The 18,820-nt window shown below is 43.5% G+C and overlaps 1 protein-coding gene across 5 annotated transcripts in view; it reads left to right on the top strand.

The window, feature by feature from the left end:
* The window catches only part of PTPRE (protein tyrosine phosphatase receptor type E), a 96,754-nt gene that overhangs the window by 50,483 nt on the left and 27,451 nt on the right, over nucleotides 1-18,820 (top strand). For all 5 annotated transcript variants that reach the window (XM_032695166.1, XM_032695163.1, XM_032695165.1 and 2 more), the window contains exon 2: nucleotides 13,417-13,526. In XM_032695166.1, coding sequence (XP_032551057.1) covers nucleotides 13,424-13,526 — 103 coding nt within the window. In that variant the 5' untranslated portion in view covers nucleotides 13,417-13,423. The remainder of the gene's footprint in view (nucleotides 1-13,416; nucleotides 13,527-18,820) is intronic.

Consider the following 18,820-nt stretch of genomic DNA (forward strand, 5'->3'; position numbering starts at 1 on the left):
TCTGACCCATCTCACCACCGTGCTGACCTTCCACACCAGCCAAAGAGAACCTTTGCTATTAACTTGAATATCAGTCTCCATTTCAGTCTTCATCTTTGATTAAATACTTCTGTCATTAAATTCTGCCAAGTGATGGAGTTGGCCCTGAAAAACATGCCCAAGACTTGGCTGCTCACCTCTTCCTCCCAGGTAACAGCTGCTTTACCAGGTGTGCTCTGAAGGGTGTTTCTAATGCTGTCTCCTGCCTCTGGGGTCCTGGGCCACCAATCTCCAAGGACCTGGTGTGGAAGGAGCTCAGGTTGTGCTGGGGTTAGAGGAGTAGAAGGAGGATCAGGAGTGAGCTGGTCCCATGTGTTATGGCCAAGCTTAAAGTTGGCACTGAAAGCAGTGTCAGAGCTCCCCAGCACAGTTAAATGCACCATTTGACTTGGGAGCCTGAGTGTTCCTTTTGCTGCAGGGTCGTTGTTTGGGTTTGGATTTCTGCAGTGCAAAGCTGTGCTAGACTTTGGATACATTTGTCAGGTTTCCAACCTGCTGTGCTGAAAACTTTAAACCCTAACCCTGCTCCCTTCCTTCCTGTATTACACCTCTTACGTGTTACGAGTGAATTCTCATGAATCCAGATGTCAAGTTCTCCTTTTCTGCCTTGTCTGACTCTCTAAACAGGGCACACACTTCTGCTTTTGGTTTTTCCCTTCCTCCCCTTCTCTTCTCCAAAATGAAACACTTTGCTGCTGAAACGCAAGCATTTAATCTGGCCATGATGAAGTATTTAAATTCTGTATGTATTTTCCATTGTATGTAATTAGTTTTTGTTTTCAAAACTCAATTTTAAATATTCATCCAGATCTATTACAAAGGAACATCTGTATGATGATACATTTTCTGCAGCTGAGGAACAGAGGAGCCACTGGGAAGGAACCAAAGGCAACTTCTCAAGTTAATTGTAAGATTTTATTGGTGTTTCACTCCACTGCTCAAGGGTTTCTTGTGCAAATCAATCTCAAACTGCTTAATTTATGTATGAGCCCTGCTTGAAAGGCAGCACAGATTGATCTGCTGACAATGCATGGGGAAAGGTGACCCTAATTTGTGACTTCAGTCACAGGCCTGTTGGGAGAGGGGGATGCTGGAGACTTGTGAAAATGCAAATGCAGATTTTTGCTTTGGCTCTCAAGGTTCTCCATCCATGTTCAGTAAAACATAATTAATGTGGGGTGTGGGTGGTTGTTTAGTATTACAAAAGATGAGGTGTTAAAAATCAGTTAAAGTGTTTTTCCTCAAGCTTTGTTCCTCGAAGATTTTATAAAGAACTCCTGAAACTTTCTTGTTGGCCAATGTTGAATTATTTGATTAGTCCCTCAGTTAGTCTAACAAGTCTCTTTTCCTTCTCCATGTTTCTGTGTTAGTGAACTCACTCCTTTGGTGAGCTCACAGGTAAAATTGTAAATAATTCAAAATACAGCCTTGCTGCAGACCTTTATTTATCTAAAATGAACCCAAGAAGGATGGACAATTAATATTTATGTTGCGAGAGACACATTTGGAGGTGAAATGGGAGTGTAAAACGGCTGTGGCATAGACCTGATAGCAGAAAACATGTAAAAATAATAATATAATGAAATAATCCAATGGTTTTTCTTTCATTTTCCCCATAAGAGCACTCTGTGCCTTAATCTCAGCTCAGTCTTGATCCTCCTCTTGGGTGTTGGGCAACTCTTGACATGTGAGCATCCCCCGGGGGCCATGACCGCGGCAGGGGTGGCTGTGGTAGCCATGACCAGGAGTCACAGCTGCCACCACCAGCCCTGGAGTGACAACCACTTCCTTTCCCTGTGCTGGGGGCCGTGGGGACGGTGGCAGTGGCCAGGGCTTCCTGCTGACTCAGCACTGACATCCTGCCCCGCCACCTCTCTCGTAACCGCGAGGGGCAGCTCGGCCCGCGACAGGGACCCTCACTTCAACTCGTTATCTGGGTGTCATTTCTTCTCTGCTGAGCATCTGCCTCGAGACTCTAAAGTGTCTTTTAGGATTTCTCTTCTGATGTAGAATCCCCAGCGGTCCGGGGTAGGAAAGGGATTGACAGGGCAAGGCAAGGTTGGCAGCAAGAGCTCAGGCAATTTATAAACCTCCTCTGCCGAAAATCAGACGAGGCCTTTCCTCCCACGCTGTCTTGGAGTAGATTGGCTCCTCTCTGTGCTCTCCAAAGGCTGGGCTTAGTCAAATGTTCCTCAAAACAATGGTGCTGGAGAAGGGGGGGCCAGGGGAGGGCTGGCTCCTCTCTCCTGATAAGCTTTTCTATATATAAAACTGCGTGGCTGGCTCCTGATATGAGATGTTCTACTGGCTCCTGATAGCACTGATGTGATAGGGAATGCTCTGTTAACCCTTTCATTCATTCAGCAGTAGTTAGAGGTGTCACTTGCTGTCCCCAAGTCGTTTTGCTGATGACTGAGAGCAAGGCTCAGCTCTGAATTTCATGCACTGCATTGCAGAAACCGCTGCTGCCGCAACCGGGAGCGGCAGCGAGGAGGAAATGGTGAAAGCGGCTTCAAAAAAAGGCATAAGTCCAAGCCCAACTGCAGGGTAGAAGTAAAAAAAAGGAAACAAACTGAAAATACTTTGTTCTCCCTTTAAAAGTGTCGTAGAACAGAGATTCACGTTAGGGGATTGGTTATGGGATGAACCTGAAGAAATATGGTGTTTTAAATACTCCAGGGAAATAATTCAGCTCTTCCTGTAGATCAAGAGAATTTCTTTCAGCTCGAGAAATACTTTTACAGCAGGTTTTGTGCTTTGCATGGAAGCAGTTGGTGGAGAATCGCGTGTGGAGTCACCTGGGCGTGGACAGTGGGTAAGGTGAGGTTAGTGGGGTGGTGACACTTGTGTACAGGTGGGATGGTGGCCTCCAGCTTCCAGGATTTGCTGTTCTGCTTCCCAGTTTCTGCCTGTTCTGCTCTGGCTGAAGCTGTGGTAAGGTGGGATTTGGGCTCAGACCTGGCATTTGAGGTCCAGGTTGTCACTGCAGCCAGGAGCTCTTCCCCTGGAGCTGCAGTTTGCTGGCTGAGGCATCGCAGTTCAGATTTGAAGTAAATAGACTCTCTGGGGGTGAAAAGGGAAGGATCGACTTCTCATGAATTTTCTGGTTTTCGGACAATTTTCTGAAAAGAATTCTGGTTTTGTGGAGTTGTTGTTGTTGTTGTTGTTCTGCTCCTTTGCCAGCTGGACCTTCATGAGATGACTGAGCATGGTTGGGCTTATGTGTCCCTGAGGGAGATGTTCCTTCAGGGGCTCTGTCTGTGAACGTTGAAGGTGGGTGAAGGAATGGGGGAAGGGTGGTGGATTAGCTCTCCTCATCAGCAGAGGATGATGGAGATGGCTCCTGCTCTGCCTGGGGTGAGCTGGGAATGGGCAACCAAACCTACCAGTGCCATGTGGTAACGTGGGTGCCGGGATGAGGACTCGGGCTGTGACAAGGGAAGGACAAACTGGCATTCAGGTGAAGGTGGATGTGAAGTCAGTGGGAAATTCTCACCTGAGAAAAGGCTGGAGCCATCTCTGGGTTTGGGTTGCAGAGGGCAGGAGATGTTGTGTGAGCAGGCACAGGGCATTGTGTGGGTCCAGTTTGGGAATCACAGAATCATTAAGGTTGGAAAAGACCTCCAAGATCATAGAGTCCAACCTTGGAACAGTCCTCACCTTGTCAACCAGACCAGAGCACTGAGTGCCATGTCCACTCGTTAAAGGAGACAAGATCTGGAGGCTTCACAGCTTAACTCAATTTCCATAAAATGACTGAAACTATTAAATGTCAGTCCTGGAAAGTGTTGGAAAGGTGTACAGGGAGTGATGTGTCCTGCCATATCACACTTTGTCCAGTGACAGTATAATATGCCTTATGGATTTCAGCAGAACCTTGTAAGTGTGGTGGGCTTGGCCCTGCTGAGTTCGTGCTTGGACTCGATGATCTTAGAGGGCTTTTCCAACCTGAGTGATTATAAGTGCTTTTGTGTTGTAGTGGGGTTTTACCCCTGTCTCAGAGATGATGCTTTCTCAGAAGCATGTTAAGAAAAGATGGATGTGATGGAACCTCAGCTTGCAGAGCAACTGTTAATTAGAAAAATGAGACCCTGAAGAGTGCGGAGGTGTGGCCTTCACAGCAGCCTCAGTTATTTATTGTGTCTGTGAAGGCTTGGCCTGGATGGGGAGTGTTGTGTTCATGGCATTCAGAGCAGTCTTGGCTGATTTGGGGAATGTTGTGGAGACGAGCCATCAGCTGCACCATGGAGTTGGTGAAGAACTTTGCCTCCACAGGAGAACCAAGGAAAGGACCTGTCTGAGCCTTCCCGTGGCACGATACCAAAATAAATGAACATGTGAGGCAGTGACTGTTATCTGTGCTTTGGGCTGATGTGGCCTTACCCAGAGCATCAGGGCTTTGGGAAGGACAGTGGGCTGAGAGAGTCCTGAATGGAGTAATGAGAATTGCTGGAGCTTGGGAATGATCTGTTGGGAGAGGCTGGATGAACTGCTGCTGTTACTGAGTTTACAGAAGAGATGGTTAAAGGAAGATGCCTGTCTTCAAACAGAGAAGGCTCAAATGGGAATAGTGTGGAATCCATCTTTCTGGGAGTAAAGGAGCAGTGGGCTGAGTTTAAAATAAATTTAAATAATTAAAAATTAAAGAAATTGTGAAGGACTGGAACGTGGAGCTGAGGGATGCTGAAGAACTGGAGATTTGGGTGAACGCTCCAGAGTAACATGTCAGGATTGGGGTAGGTCCACCCTGAGGTGAGGGAATGGCCTGGGTAACTTGTCAAGGACCTTTTGCCAAAAAGGCCCTTTTTGATTGGCCATATTAGTGAGCGTTTTGCAGCTATACTGATGTATTTTGAATTAATCCTCTTGCAGTTGTTAGGCACCTAAATAAAACATGACTCATTTAATTAATTACACAGAAATCATGGGACTTTACACTTCACTTTAGGTAGGAGTTATTTTATCTCCTTTAATGATTAAAACCTCAGCTCATGACACAAAAATGTATGATTCTTAAAAAAATATGGTTAGGGGATTTTTTTTTAATTAATATAGGTATTTGTATTTGGTTTTGTTTTTTTGGTTATTTTGGTTGTTTACTTTTTTTTAATAACAGAAGGAACTACAGGATGCTTGTTTACATTTTTGGGAATATTTAAACACTTTTCTATGCATCAGGTAAGAAATAGTGAAATAGTGTCCTTGGTGTATTGACTTTGGAACTATCTGACCCCTTCAGAAATGCACCTGCTGAGACGGTTGTTTCCTGAGGGAGCTGGGGGGGCTCAGCCTGGAGAAAAGGAGGCTCAGGGGGGACCTTCTCACTCTCTGCAACTCCCTGACAGGAGGGGGGAGCCAGGGGGGAGTCGGGCTCTACTCCCAGGGAACAAGGGACAGGATGAGAGGAAACAGCCTGAAATTGTGCCAGGGGAGGTTTAGACTGGATGTTGGGAAAAATTTCTTCATGGAAAGGGCTGTCCAGCCCTGGCACAGCTGCCCAGGGCAGAGGTGGAATCTCCATCCCTGGAAGGATTTAAAAGGCATGTGGATGTGGCACTTTGGATACATGGGTTAGTGTGGCCTTGGCAGTGCTGGTGAATGGTTGGACATGATGATCTCAGAGGGTTTTTCCCACCTGAAGGATTCCACAGTTTTTGTGATGTGAAAACTGGCTATTCCAAGCCTGACTGTATAGCTTTAGATATGATGTCCCAATACCTTCACAGCCTTTGCGTTGCTCCATTGAGAGCCGCTCAGGCACAGAAAAGAAATCTTTCCTTCTTTTTTGTCCCTTCATTTCCGTAACTGTGGGGCTGCAGATAATCCCTGTATGCAATACATGAGTGGGCATGGGTGTATATTTTTCCAAAATTAAGGTTGAAGTCAGAGTTCATTCTGTTCCTGGTTTTAAACACATCTAAGCCAATTCTCTTTTTCATTCAGTTTATCCCATAGCATATTTTCAAAATGCTTTAAATCTGATCCTGATGAGCAATAGCACCAAAGAACACAGGGAAATAGTAGAAAAGAGATCACTGTCCCACTCAACACTGCTGCCTCCTGGTGATCATGGAATAACTTGGGTCGGAAGAGACCTTTTAAGCTTATGTAGTCCAGCCCAAGTATGACTTGTTCATCTAGTCCAACCCATCTAGTCCTGGGTGCATTTGTGGAATCCTGTTGATTGAAAAATTCCCCTCCATTTTTAAGGTGTGAAATGTCATTTTGTAAGGCTGGAATGTCCCCCCTGGTGTCCCCACTGTCAGTTAATCCTTGTTGGAGCAGACCTGCTAATGCAGGGCTTAATCTGCTGGTGACAACCTGTGATTTATATTCCCAGGAGACCCCAGCCTTGCTAATTGAAATGGATTTGAACTTGTGTTCACCGTGCTAGGCTGGGCTTGGAGACTCACTGAGAAAGACAGAACCAGCTCTACTGGGTCAGTAGAATTTAAAAACTATTATTACAAAAGTGGTCATTCTTGTCTGTATTCAATAGGTATCTTTCAACATCAGCTTTTTGAACAGATTATGTATTTTCTCTATAAATCCTGATCTAGTCCATGAATGAGTGTCCCATAGGTGGCTCACCTGCCTCTAGCACATCAAAAATCATCATTTCTTGTCTGTCTGCTGCCAATTTTTGTCACCCACATCCTCTGTGCCACATCTGCTGGCCTCCCCTTACATGAAAATCAAAGCAAATATATTAATTTGTCCACCTGAATTAGACATGAAGTGGCTAAGCAAGAAAGACAGTCTATCAAGCTTGATTATTCCAAGTGGAAATTCATTTTATTCGGTTAATTGGTGCTTTGCCTCGCTCAGTCTCTTACGTGTAAGTGATTATTCTGATTTGTAATTCTTAATCAAATTATTTCCCTCTCCTTTAGATGATCTTTACTGTGAGTGATCATGTAGAATACTTGAGGAATTTTTACTGTCAGATATAATTTTGTGAGCAGTTGTATTATAAAGGATTTTAAAATTAGATATTTATCGCTTTAATTCTCTCGTTATTCCTGAAGTGATCAGATACAAAGCTTGTCTTGTTGTACAATATATTATATTTTCAATATAATAGGCACAATAAACCCAACAGTGAGCGTGCTGTAGACAGTCCTATTAAAAAATTATAGGTTTTTATGGTGAAATTTAACTTTTCATGGCAGAATGTTTTCTAACTTGTTGTGTAGCTGAATTTAGGGAGTGTTTCCCAAGCAGAGAGGTGCCTGCCTGAGTTTTTTTGCCTCTTGCTAGGCTGCGCTGAACATGTGTGCAAACATCTCCACAAATACCTGAAGTCCATTTCTTTTTTTCCTCTGGATTTTAGGACTTCTGGAGTCTCTGAGGCAGAATTACAGGGAAGTAAAAATAAGAATATGGAAACTCAATGTATTTTTATTTTTAAAAGCAGGTCAAAACATGGGCCTTGAACAAACTTCTGGAAATTTGCTTTGTTGCTTAATGTATAACTCCAAGTAGAAAATCATTATGGAATGGTTACCCCTAACAGGAGGAATGCTGAGAACCCCTAACAGGAGGAATACTGAGAAGCTGATCCCAGCTGGTGTCCTTAGAGTGGTGGTGTGATGGGTGGGATGTGCTCCCCGTGGAGCTGAACCCAGGAGCCTGAGGTCCTGCTGCTCCACAGGCTTCAATGCCAAATGCCCAAGGTGGGAATGGTGGTGGAGGGCCTGGGTTTTGGCTGAGGGGTCTGTGGGACTCAGCACCTGCTTGTGATGACCTTGGAAACACATGTAATGAAGTGTCCAAGGCCAGATTGGACGAGGCTTGGAGTAACCTGGGCTAGTGGAAGGTGTCCCTGCCCGTGGCAGGGGGTGGGACGAGATGAACTCTAAGGTCCCTTCCAACCCAAACCATTCCATCGTCGTGCAAGTTCCTACTGTTTCCCCCTGTTGATTTTGAAAAGGAAGGAGCATTTCTTTTTCTAGCTATTTTGTAAAATCATAAATTCAGCTGAACAATTTCCCTTGGAGTGCTGCAGTAATGATTGCTCACCCTGATGACATAATGGTGCAATAAAGTTGTAACCAAAAACGAGGTCATGCGGGAGCTATTCCAGTTAAACTGTAACTTAGCACTGCCTGGTGTGCTGGGATGGGTCACAGAGTCACAGTCCCTGACTTTCCTGAGGCCAGAGCTTGAGGAAAGAGAAAATAGCTGCAGTCAGCCCAGCTGGAGGTAAGAGCTGCTCCTGTGCCAGGGATTCCTGGCCAGGAGAGCTGCTGCCGTGCCGGCTCACTTGCTCCAGGTAGGGAATCCCCCAGCCTGGTGGAATTAAGACTGGAGATTAGGACTTGTAGAATCACAGAATGGTTTGGGTTGGAAGTGACCTTAAAGATCATCTCATTCCACGCCCTGCCATGGGCAGGGACACCTTCCACTAGCCCAGGTTGCTCCAAGCCCCATCCAACCTGGCCTTGAACACTTCCAGGGATGGGGCAGCCACAGCTTCTCTGGGCAACCATGTTCTTTAGAGGGACCAACAGTGTTTGGAGTTTTATGGGTGAAAAACAGGAAGAGTAAAAGAAGAGCCAGAGCATTTCTGTCTTTCTTTCCTTTTTTTTTTTTTTTTTTTTAAAAATTCTTTATTAAACTCAACTTTTTGGGTAGGCATTTGCTCTTGTTGTGGCCAACACCTTAAGTGCCAATGCATTGGTCAACCTACAGTGCCAGTGCTTTCATGTCTCTCATGTCTCTCATTTTTAATCCTCTTTTCTGAGTTGATGGTGCTTATCCTTGAGAATATTACTTTTATAGCACTAAAAATCTGGGGCATGACCTGAGCTACAGGATTCTAAAGCCTTAGGGGGAAAAAAAACCAAATCCCAACAGTCTCTCCACCCTCCTCTGTGTGAGCTGGGATGTGTCACTGTTTTATTCCTGCTTTAGGAGGACGCAGGGGATGGGTATCAATTTAACCTACTCTGAAGCAGCTTGTGCATCAGATTCCTTGGAAAAGTCTCACAGCTGTAGCAGGGCACGTGCCATGACCAAGGTTTTATTGGCCTAGTTTCTTAAAGCCCAGGTTTTACTTCTGAGCTGTCAGGTCAGATGAGGATTCAGTTCTGCGGCCAAAATAGAAATTAGCCATGTGTAGTAATCCATTAATCCCTGAAAATAATGCTGTTTGTTCACATTTTGGGGAGCTGGGCTGTCCCCTGTGACATCCCTGTGGGCTGTGTGAGAAGTAGTGGAAGCGATCCTGGAGCTGGGAAGGGCTGTACAGAGGTATCACACACTCCCCAAATTTTGAAGCTGATCCCTATTGAATTGCATCTAAATTCCAGGTGCTTTACCTCCTGGGACAGAGACATTGTGGCTGTCCCATCCCTGGAATTGTTCAAAGCCAGGTTGGGTGGGACTTGGTGCAGCCTGGTCTAGTGGGAGGTGTCCCTGCCCATGGAGGGGGTTGGAAATGGGTGATCTTTAAGGTCTCTTCCAACTCAAACCATTCTAGGATTCTGTGATTCTTGGCAGGATTTGAGTTACCTGTACAATTTTACAGTGCTTTTTTTTATCTTTTATTTTATCATAGTATCAAGTTCTCTGTTGGACACAGAAGTGTTTATATGTAACAATGCAGCCTTTTAAATCTGTCTTTGCAACAGGAATCTCTGGCACTTCATTCAGATAATGAGATATAGCTAAATAATAGTGGTAGTAATAATAAAATACACGGAGTAGTAATAAACTACCAATAGTAGTAATAAATTACAAAAAATATTAGTCCATGGAGTGGACTTCAGGACTGAAGTGCCTGAGCCATTTAGAATATAATTACAGAATCATTAAGGTTGGAAAAGACCTCTGAAATCATCAAGTCCACCCTGTGCCCGATCCCCACCTCGTCCCCCAGCCCAGAGCACTGAGTGCCACGTCCTGTTGTTCCTTGGACACCTCCAGGGATGGGGACTCCACCACCTCCCTGGGCAGCCCCTTCCAATGTCTAACCACCTTTTCCATGAAGAAATTCCTCCTGATGTCCAACCTGAACCTCCCCTGGTGCAGCTTAAGGCTGCTTCCTCTCATCCTGTCCCCGGTTTCCTATCAGAAGAGGCCAACCCACACCTATCCAGGGAATAAAGGCTGGAGGCAGTGGGATGTAAGCAGATAAATGCCCTGTGTCCCATGTGGATATGAAAACAGTTCCTATTTCTTTTACAGGAGGGGCAGCAGTTGCCTCCCAGCAGAGCTGTGTAATAATGACAGTGTGTCTCTACCTGAATCTTTTGCTTCCCACTTTTATCAACAAGAGGCTTCTTTCGTAGCACATGGTTGTCCTTTCTTGTTCAGCTGTGCTTTTCTACCCACCTGTTCTCTCTGAGGAGCTGTTACTATTTTTTGCTTCTTGTTTTAACAGGCTGTATCATGACATTGTACCTTTGTGAGGATGGAAGATGCTGCTGTGTCTGTAGCTGTGGGGTTTTTTCATTCAAAAAATTTTGTTATTGCATTCCTGTGTGTGGTGGACATAAATATAAATATACAGTAAAGCTCAGGGTGTTTTTATGTGATTGCAACTCACTCACCTCCCCACCCACCCCAGTCTGAAGAGAAGTAGTTCCAATTTTTCTCAGGGAACAAGAGACAAGACAAGAGGAAACGGCCTCAAGTAAAACCTGGAGAGGTTCAGGTTGGAAATTAGGGAAAATTTCTTCATGGAAGGGGTTGTCAAGCGTTGGAAGAGGTTGCCCAGGGAGGTGGTGGAGTCCCCATCCCGGGAGGGATTTAAAAGCCAAGTAGATGTGGCACTTGGGGACATGGGTTAGTGGTGGCCTTGGCAGTGCTGGGGGAATGGTTGGACTTGATGGGCTCAGAGGGCTTTTCCAACCTTAACCATTCCATGATTCTGTGAAGTTTTAGGGTCTTAAAAGCCTTTTTCAACTTTAGTGATTCCATGCAAAATGCCTTGGTCAAAGAGTGAGATCTCACAATTTGCATAATCTTTGTCGATGTGTTTATTTTTAATAAATTGTGAGACTTCAAAGTGTGCTCCAGTTCCACTTTATCACATCCAAGAGAACAGATTCAGGGTGTCTGGCATGGAATTGGCATCTGTAAAACCCTCCTAACAGTGATTTTGTGGGAAGTGTTGATGTTCCTTCCACCTTCCCATCTCTTGGAATCCTTCCAGCAGCTTCAATTATTTTGTGGGATTTTTTTTTTTAAGGAGCTGGATGTATTTTAAGGATGAGTCAGTGAACTAAACGCTGCCTGGGAAAATCAGGCAGCAGAGCCACTGCCAGAATTGATAACTCGAGTTTCCAGTGGATTTCAGCAGCCTTTGCTGAGGATGTGAAGCATCCCAGGATACAGCACGTTTTCCTTGATTCTGCTTTTATTCTGGCTTTATTCCAGATTTCCAAATCCTCCTTATTCCTTTCTTTCTCTTCGGTACACATTAATTGCTGCTGCATGTCCTGAGCTTCCAGCATCCTATTGCTTTATAATTATAAATATAATATAATTGTAAATTGTAAGTTTTGGAGGTTTATATATAATGCTAAATACAATGTAGGTACATTTTGCAGTCAGGTGTTAAACATAATTAGTTATCTAATTAACTATCTAATCCAAGAATGGGATTAGATAGTAAGACATTTAGTCTGCTTAATTTATAAATAGTAGCAGAAGGAATTGAGTGAGTAAATTGGTCAACAGGAAGCTGAACTGGAGAAAAAATACATTTAAGAAAATAAATTTTGATGGTTACGCTGCTTTTAATTATTCTTTCTTCACTTATTATGTTAGAGAAAAAAATTCATTGAGCTTCCAGACCGTGTATCTGAAAAATACCATGTGTGTGCTGAGTTGGAATTTACTCCTGGGTGTAGGACTGGGTATAGGAGAGGCTTGGAATAAAGTTCACTAAGTAACAGATGTGTGAGTGGCAAAAAGGTGGTGTGAAAGTTGTTGTTACAGGAGACTTTTATACATTCGATCTTATCCAGAGATCATTTCAGGTGGATTATCCCACTTTACATGGAAAGGAAGGATTTTCTAATGGTTATTCTAATAACTGCCAAGTTCCTGGAATTTTTAATCTGTTGTTAGGCAGGACTGTAAATGTGTTTTACTGTATCAGGGAGCTTTGTTGTGCAGTATTTGGGTGGTTATGACTTCAGCAGTGGATGCAGAGCCACCATCTGGATGTGTCCTGCCATTTACAAAACACAGAAAGTAATATTTGCATGAAAACATTTTTAAATCAAGCACAACTGGTTAGTGGCTGAGATGGCAGCCTCTTATAAATAATATGTTCATCAGAGACTGGATAAATACACAGCAGATTAATAACAACAGTTCTTTTCCACCTTGACTTTGAAGGTTTGGAGTATTTCTAAACCAACTGATTTATCTACATCTGTTAATTTCCCTGAAATTTTCAAAGCAGCAGCAGGTTCTCATCACACTTTTCCTTTAAACTTTCCACACTGGAAATTATTTTCTGGTCTCAGAACTCTGAAATTCTGTGTTTGGAAAACTTTGGTGAAATGCTTTATAGGAACCAAGTGGGATAAGGAAGCTCTGAAAAGTGTGTGTTAAAGGGACTTTAAACTTTATGGGGTTACTGGTCTGCTTGGTGGTTAAAACTTTTCCTCTTCGTTTTGATCTCAGGGCATATGTGATGCCAAAATTTCATTGGAGTGACATGTTCAAGGAATGACTGGATGTGACACTCACTGCTCTGGTCTGGTTGACAAGGTGGTGATGGGTCACAGGTTGGACTTGATGATCTTGAAGGTGTTTTCCATCCTAAATGATGCCCTGATTCTGCACTGGCCTTGTGGAGGAAGGTCCTGTGGATCCTTCAGACATGTTCTGGCCACACTGGGATTTTGGGCTCATGGTGCTCATGCTCTTTGCACAAGGTCTAATACTTGCAATTAGGGCAGGAACCACCAAAAATAGGTGAATTTTGCATTTATCCTCAAGATTTGTGTTTCTCCTCAAGATTCCAGCTGCTGGTACTTAGGAATTATCTCTGGGAATACGCTCCAGACTCCTTGACTCAGTGTCCTCAGCTACCCTGTTTTATAGGTGGAGCTTTTCTGCCCTGATTTCTGTCATCTTTGAATCAGCTGTTACCTTCCTCTTCTGGGATTTAAAACATCCTTAATGAATTTTTAGTGTGCACAACTGGTGTTTTCCTTTTCTTTCTGCATCCATAGTGGACATTCAGTGATAAGGCAATGGGAGCATGTAAAACAAGATTTTAAGTAAATTTAAACTTAGATTAAATATCACTTTTTTTTTCTTTTAGCTTTGTTCTGACACGAGATAAAAATAGGTAATAAAAATTTCGCCTGAAAATTTACCTTTTGCTTGGTTTTTTTTTTTTTTTTTTAGGTCCAGGATGGAACATTCCTGCTCGCTCCTGCTGCTCTGTGTTAGTTTTCTGTTTGCGCAAGCTCTGCCACCCAATGGAACTGAATTTCCAAAACCAACCACAACAACCAGTAAGGACATCACTTATTTGTGGGGATGGGAGTGGGTGTGGAAAAGGACTTCTGGTGACGTATTCCTGGATAGTTTTCCAGGACTTTGACCCCACTAACGTGCTCCTGATCATGCCAGGTGACCTCTGTGTTTGGTCTCCCTATGGCTGGTGCTGATGTTTTACTTTCTCTTTCCCATTTATGGGAAAAAGAGGGGAGAGCTTTGGGAGAGGTGGGGAAGCCCAGGGTGTCTCCTCCTGGTTGGGTTCCAAGCTCTCCACACCCCAGGAGCTGTCACTGTGCATCTCCAACATGGTGGGATGGGGACACAGATAATATGAGGTAAATTATCAAATAGACAACAGGATGAACATATTTAGACATAATGAGGAACTATGACCTATATATGAGTTCTGTGTTTTCTGATGATACAAACTGCCTAAGGCAGGACTTGAGGAGGAGGGTAAAGTACAGGTGTCCTGGGTAAGAGTATGTCAGGTGAAAAATAGAGGAGTGTTTTTCAAAGACCTGAGAACAATCCTTTACTCACTGGTCCACCACAGCATCTTTAATTCATCCTCATTTCTCTTTTCAGAATTTCTTCCTCTTGCTTCAAGCCCTCCTACAAACCACATCCTAATACGTAACAGTCCTGGGGAGGGGCTTATTCAAGGGAAATGAAGTTTTTTGGAGGAAGTGTGAGGCAGTTTTTTGAGGTTTCCTGAGGCAGTTTGGATGGGGCTTGGGCAGCCTGATCTGATGGAAGGTGTCCCTGCCCATGGCTGGGGGTGAAACGAGATGGGCTTTAAGGTCCCTTCCAACCCAAACCATTCCATGATTTTGTGAAGATACTGATTCTATTCTGTTCTTTGATGAGATGATGTATTTTACTTGCACCTTGTCCTTATCCTTCATAATCCTGTCTCTCTGCCTTGGAAATCCGTGTTCTGGTTAGTGGTGTTGCTCAGGCAGTGACAGTGTGTGACACTGAGCTCCCATCAGAGAGGGATTTCTGGAGGCAGAGCTCCTCCATGCTCTTGGTTGAAGGGAGATAAAGCTGCTGATGTTCCATATAAACAGTGTGGTGAAACCTTGATAAGTTTTCAGGTGACTTTTGTTGACACCCAGTGTTTTATTGAAGGATGTTCGTGCAGTTTATTTGCTTTTAATCTGCCTGTGAACTTTACACCCAAATGGAAGGAGAGCCAAGCAAGAATTAAGTGCCAGTCCTGGCTGATGGCCCTTTGAGTGTTTTAGTCCTTAGTTGTAATAATTTAAATGGAAACAGGGGAGATTTAGATGAGATATTTGACTGAAATTCTTCCCTGTGAGGGGTGAGGCCCTGGCACACTTCCCGGAGAAACTGTGGCTGCCCCATCCCTGGGAGTGCTCAGGGCCAGGTTGGATGAGGGGCAAAATCTTAGTGTTGTTTTGCTCACTGGTTTCAAAACAAACAAATTACTGCTATAAATAAAGATTTAGCTAAGTGTAAATATGCTAATTAATTGGTCTGCTGAAGTGTTGTCAAGTAGCTGTCGGCCCCTGCTTCTTGTCTGGCACCTGGAACAGCAGAAAAACAAGTTACTAATATTGGTCTGAATATGTAAGAATATGGGAATTGAGAAAGGGAAGTAACTTGTAAGTGGTGTGACTTCCCAGAATTTTAATACCATGAGCACAAAGGCAGTTTTGCCATCAATGTTGTTCATCTTCAGAGCTTAATTCGAAATTGTGTTGCATTTAAGTGTGATAATATGGATGAGAGTAATCTAATCATCCACATTTTAATTAAATCTTAATTTCAGTGATATGATTTAGAAATGATTAGTATGACTAAACTGTTTTTCCTAAATATCAAAGCCTTCCTTGCTTTGCAGTGAGGAGCAAGGAAGGGTTTTGTCTGACAGACAAGTACACTCTGAAAAGACATTGCTGCAGAAAACGTTCCAAGATAATAGGATTATCTAACACATTTGATAGCCATTGAACTAATACGGTATTTTTTAATACAAAAATAAAGATTTTTGATTGAAGCATAAAGAAAACTCCATTTAAAAGACTCTGGAAAGAACTAAAGGTTCCTAAAAAAAAAATCCATCTCTCCATGGTAATTTGATGAGTGATCCCAAAAGATAAGATGCTTTTGATTCTGAAAGGAATAGTTATAATTCATTGCATATCATTATTTTACCTGACTTGATTTTTTAAAACATTTGCTGAATTAAAATGCCAGCTTTATTCTTATTTTAAACATGGTTGCCCAGTCTGGATGGCTCCATTTTTAACACTGCTGCCATTTTGCTTCCTACAGGAGTACCATGAAATTGCCACCATGAAATTTCCCTTTCATAAAATGAAAATATTCTGGGATCTATTGCACTGCAATTTAGTGGAGAAATTGCCCTGACATTTACTCAAATTATTCAACTGTATTAAAAAAGTATAAAGCAAAGAATCCCAGAATGGTTTGGATTGGAAGTGATCTTAAAGATCATCTCGTTCCAACTTCCAAGCCAGTATTTATTTATTTGGATTTGTATAAATAAATATAAATATGTATTTCAAATAGATATAACTTTATGCTCTCAAATACGTGTTACAGACTGTTTATACCTGACACTGTCCATAGCATTCACACAACTCCTGGTAACTCCAATATTAATTAGTTCTCCAGTATTAATCATAGTCAGGATTGTTTCAGTTCCTCTTGTATTTTTACTTATAAAGTAGTTTAAATGTGGAAGCAGCCTGGGAATTGCAGTTGTAAAGCTTTTAATACCTTTCCAAATGTTTAAATTCCTTTAGTATTTACTCAGTGAGTGTTTCATGGGGTTTGTGCCCATCTTTACAATTCCTTTCCCAAACCAATGTATGAACATTCAGAGGGAATGAGTTCATCGTGTGAGTTGGAGTTTGAAAGGCAGCAAATGGGGCAGCTTTGGGTGCCCATTTAATGCTGGTTTAAACTGTCAGGAAGTCAATGGGTGTCTTTGAAGATGGGATTATTTACCCCTCTGCTCTGCTCTGCTGAGACCCCTCCTGCAGAGCTGCCTCCAGCTCTGGGGCCCAGCACAGGAAGGACATGGAGCTGCTGGAGTGAGTCCCAAGGAGGCACCAGGATGATCAGAGAGATGGAGCAGCTCTGCTGGGAGGAAAGGCTGAGAAAGTTGGGATTGATCAGCCTGGAGAAGAGAAGCTTTAGGGTGACTAATTGTGGCCTTCAAGGACCCAAAGGGGCTCCAAGAAAGCTGGAGAGGGACTTTGGACAAGGGCCTGGAGGGACAGGACAAGGGGGAATGGTTTTTAACTGCCAGAGGGCAGGGTTAGATGGAATGTTGGGAAGAAATTCTTCCCTGTGAGGGCAGTGAGACCCTGGCACAAGTTGCCCAGAGAAGCTGTGGCTGCCCCATCCCTGGAAGTGTTCAAGGCCAGGTTGGATGGGGCTTGGAGCAACCTGGGCTAGTGGAAGGTGTCCCTGCCCATGGTAGGGAGGAAAATGAGATGGTCTTTAGGTCCCTTCCAACCCAAACCATTCTGGGGTTCTGTGATAGCCAGAATAGGACCCAGAGGTGGCACTTCCATGCTGGACTTGTGGTGCTTGTTTCATGTCAAAACTGAGGCAGCATCAGAAAATGAGATTTTGAAGAAGGAATCTGGCTCATTTTCCTTGCTATTTAAATACCAAAGGGATGCTTTGCTGGTAGATACTAAATTTCAAGAATTAGTTTGAAAAGCAGAACTTCAAAAATAGGTGGTTTTGAATTGAGGTTTGGACTAGATGACTTTTAAATGTCCCTTACATCCCAGACTGTTCAGTGATTCTGAGACTGCAGTGGCAGGTGGGCTGTGCTTGCTTTGGCTGAGTGTGATTCAGCTCTGAGGTGTTAAACACAGGCACCATTACTGTATTTACTGCTGCTTGCCTTCTGTGTTCTGCATGCTCTGGGCACTGGTTTCCCTTCTCTACATGTCTTTTTCCTTTGCCCTTCCTTTATTTAATATTTTTTTCTAGTTCGGGCTTGTGTTTCGTATGTACCAAACACAAATCCCGGTTATCAGCTGCGTATCAGCTGCTTCCTTTCTGCAGCCAAGACATGGCAGGGTTGGGGTTTTCCCTTCCAAAAATAGCATGAGCGGGCTTAGTGTGGACTTTGTGATATCCCCTGTTTGATATGTTTGTGATATCTCTGTTTTTTGAGAAGAAGATCAGACTGTGCATAAATAGAGCTGCTGTTGTGGGATTTCTCCTGTGCTCCGATAAACAAGATCTTGTCTGTTCTTTGTCAATCACCAGAAGAATTTCAGGTACCTGATGTGCTGGTGAGGGCAAACCACACACCTTGTCTTGCTTACTTGCTTTACAGGAAGGGGAAAAAGGTGTTTTAAACACAGTTTTATTCATGGACCTTTTTACCCTTCATGTCCTGCTTAAAGAGGAAACAATCCTCTCTAATGAAGAGAATCAAAGTTTGGAAGGGAGCATCACAGGGCAGTTACTGCTCTGCACACACTGCTGTTGGTTCCCTTTTTTCTTGGGGGTGGCTTTGGTTTTGACACATGTGGGAAGTGGGAACATCTTCACACTGAAGGAAATGCTGATACATTTCCAGGAAGAGCCCTGGGCCAACAGCACCAGGAATGACATTGGGAAGGACCCATGAGTCAGCCTGGGGGGTGGCAGGGGAAGCACAAGGGGTTGTCGGCACCCTCCTAGTGATAATCCCCCTCTGTCTCAAGATGAAAGTCATCGTTTCATTATATCTCTAAAAAAAATACCCTTGGGAGGATCTTTGTTGTATGACTGTGAAGATAAATCCCTGTGGTTTTGGGCCACAGCTCTTGGAGTGGGAGCAGTGGAAAAGTTTCCCTGGCAGTGGCTGCAGCAGAGATCTGGTTTGGAGGATCTACCTCTTCACTGTGCATTTTTTCCCAGGGTTTGGTCATTAATTTTTGAAGCAACACTGATTAAAAATTTATTTCAGGTCTGTGTTTCAGTCTCCCCTTAAATCCCACTTGGTCTGTAGGCAGCTGTGTTGGCCAAAGATCTTTCAGCCTCGGAGACTACAGTGGCCTAAGCCCAGTTGGAACTTTCTCATACAATTTTCGGGCTACATTTATATCAATGCAGATATTAAAAAAAATACAGGTAATAAAGAAAGCTGTTTAAAACCACAGATGCAGGGGGTGAAGTTGCTGGTGAGCAACTGCAAGGCTTTGAGAACAGATGTGCTCATGCACAAGAAAGAGGGGGCTTTTTGTGGGGTTTGACCTAATTTACTTGTGAAATGGTAGGAGGAGAGGTGAGATCTGGGGGC

Source organism: Chiroxiphia lanceolata, chromosome 8 (genome assembly GCF_009829145.1).
Source record: "Chiroxiphia lanceolata isolate bChiLan1 chromosome 8, bChiLan1.pri, whole genome shotgun sequence".
Classification (NCBI taxonomy): domain Eukaryota; kingdom Metazoa; phylum Chordata; class Aves; order Passeriformes; family Pipridae; genus Chiroxiphia; species Chiroxiphia lanceolata.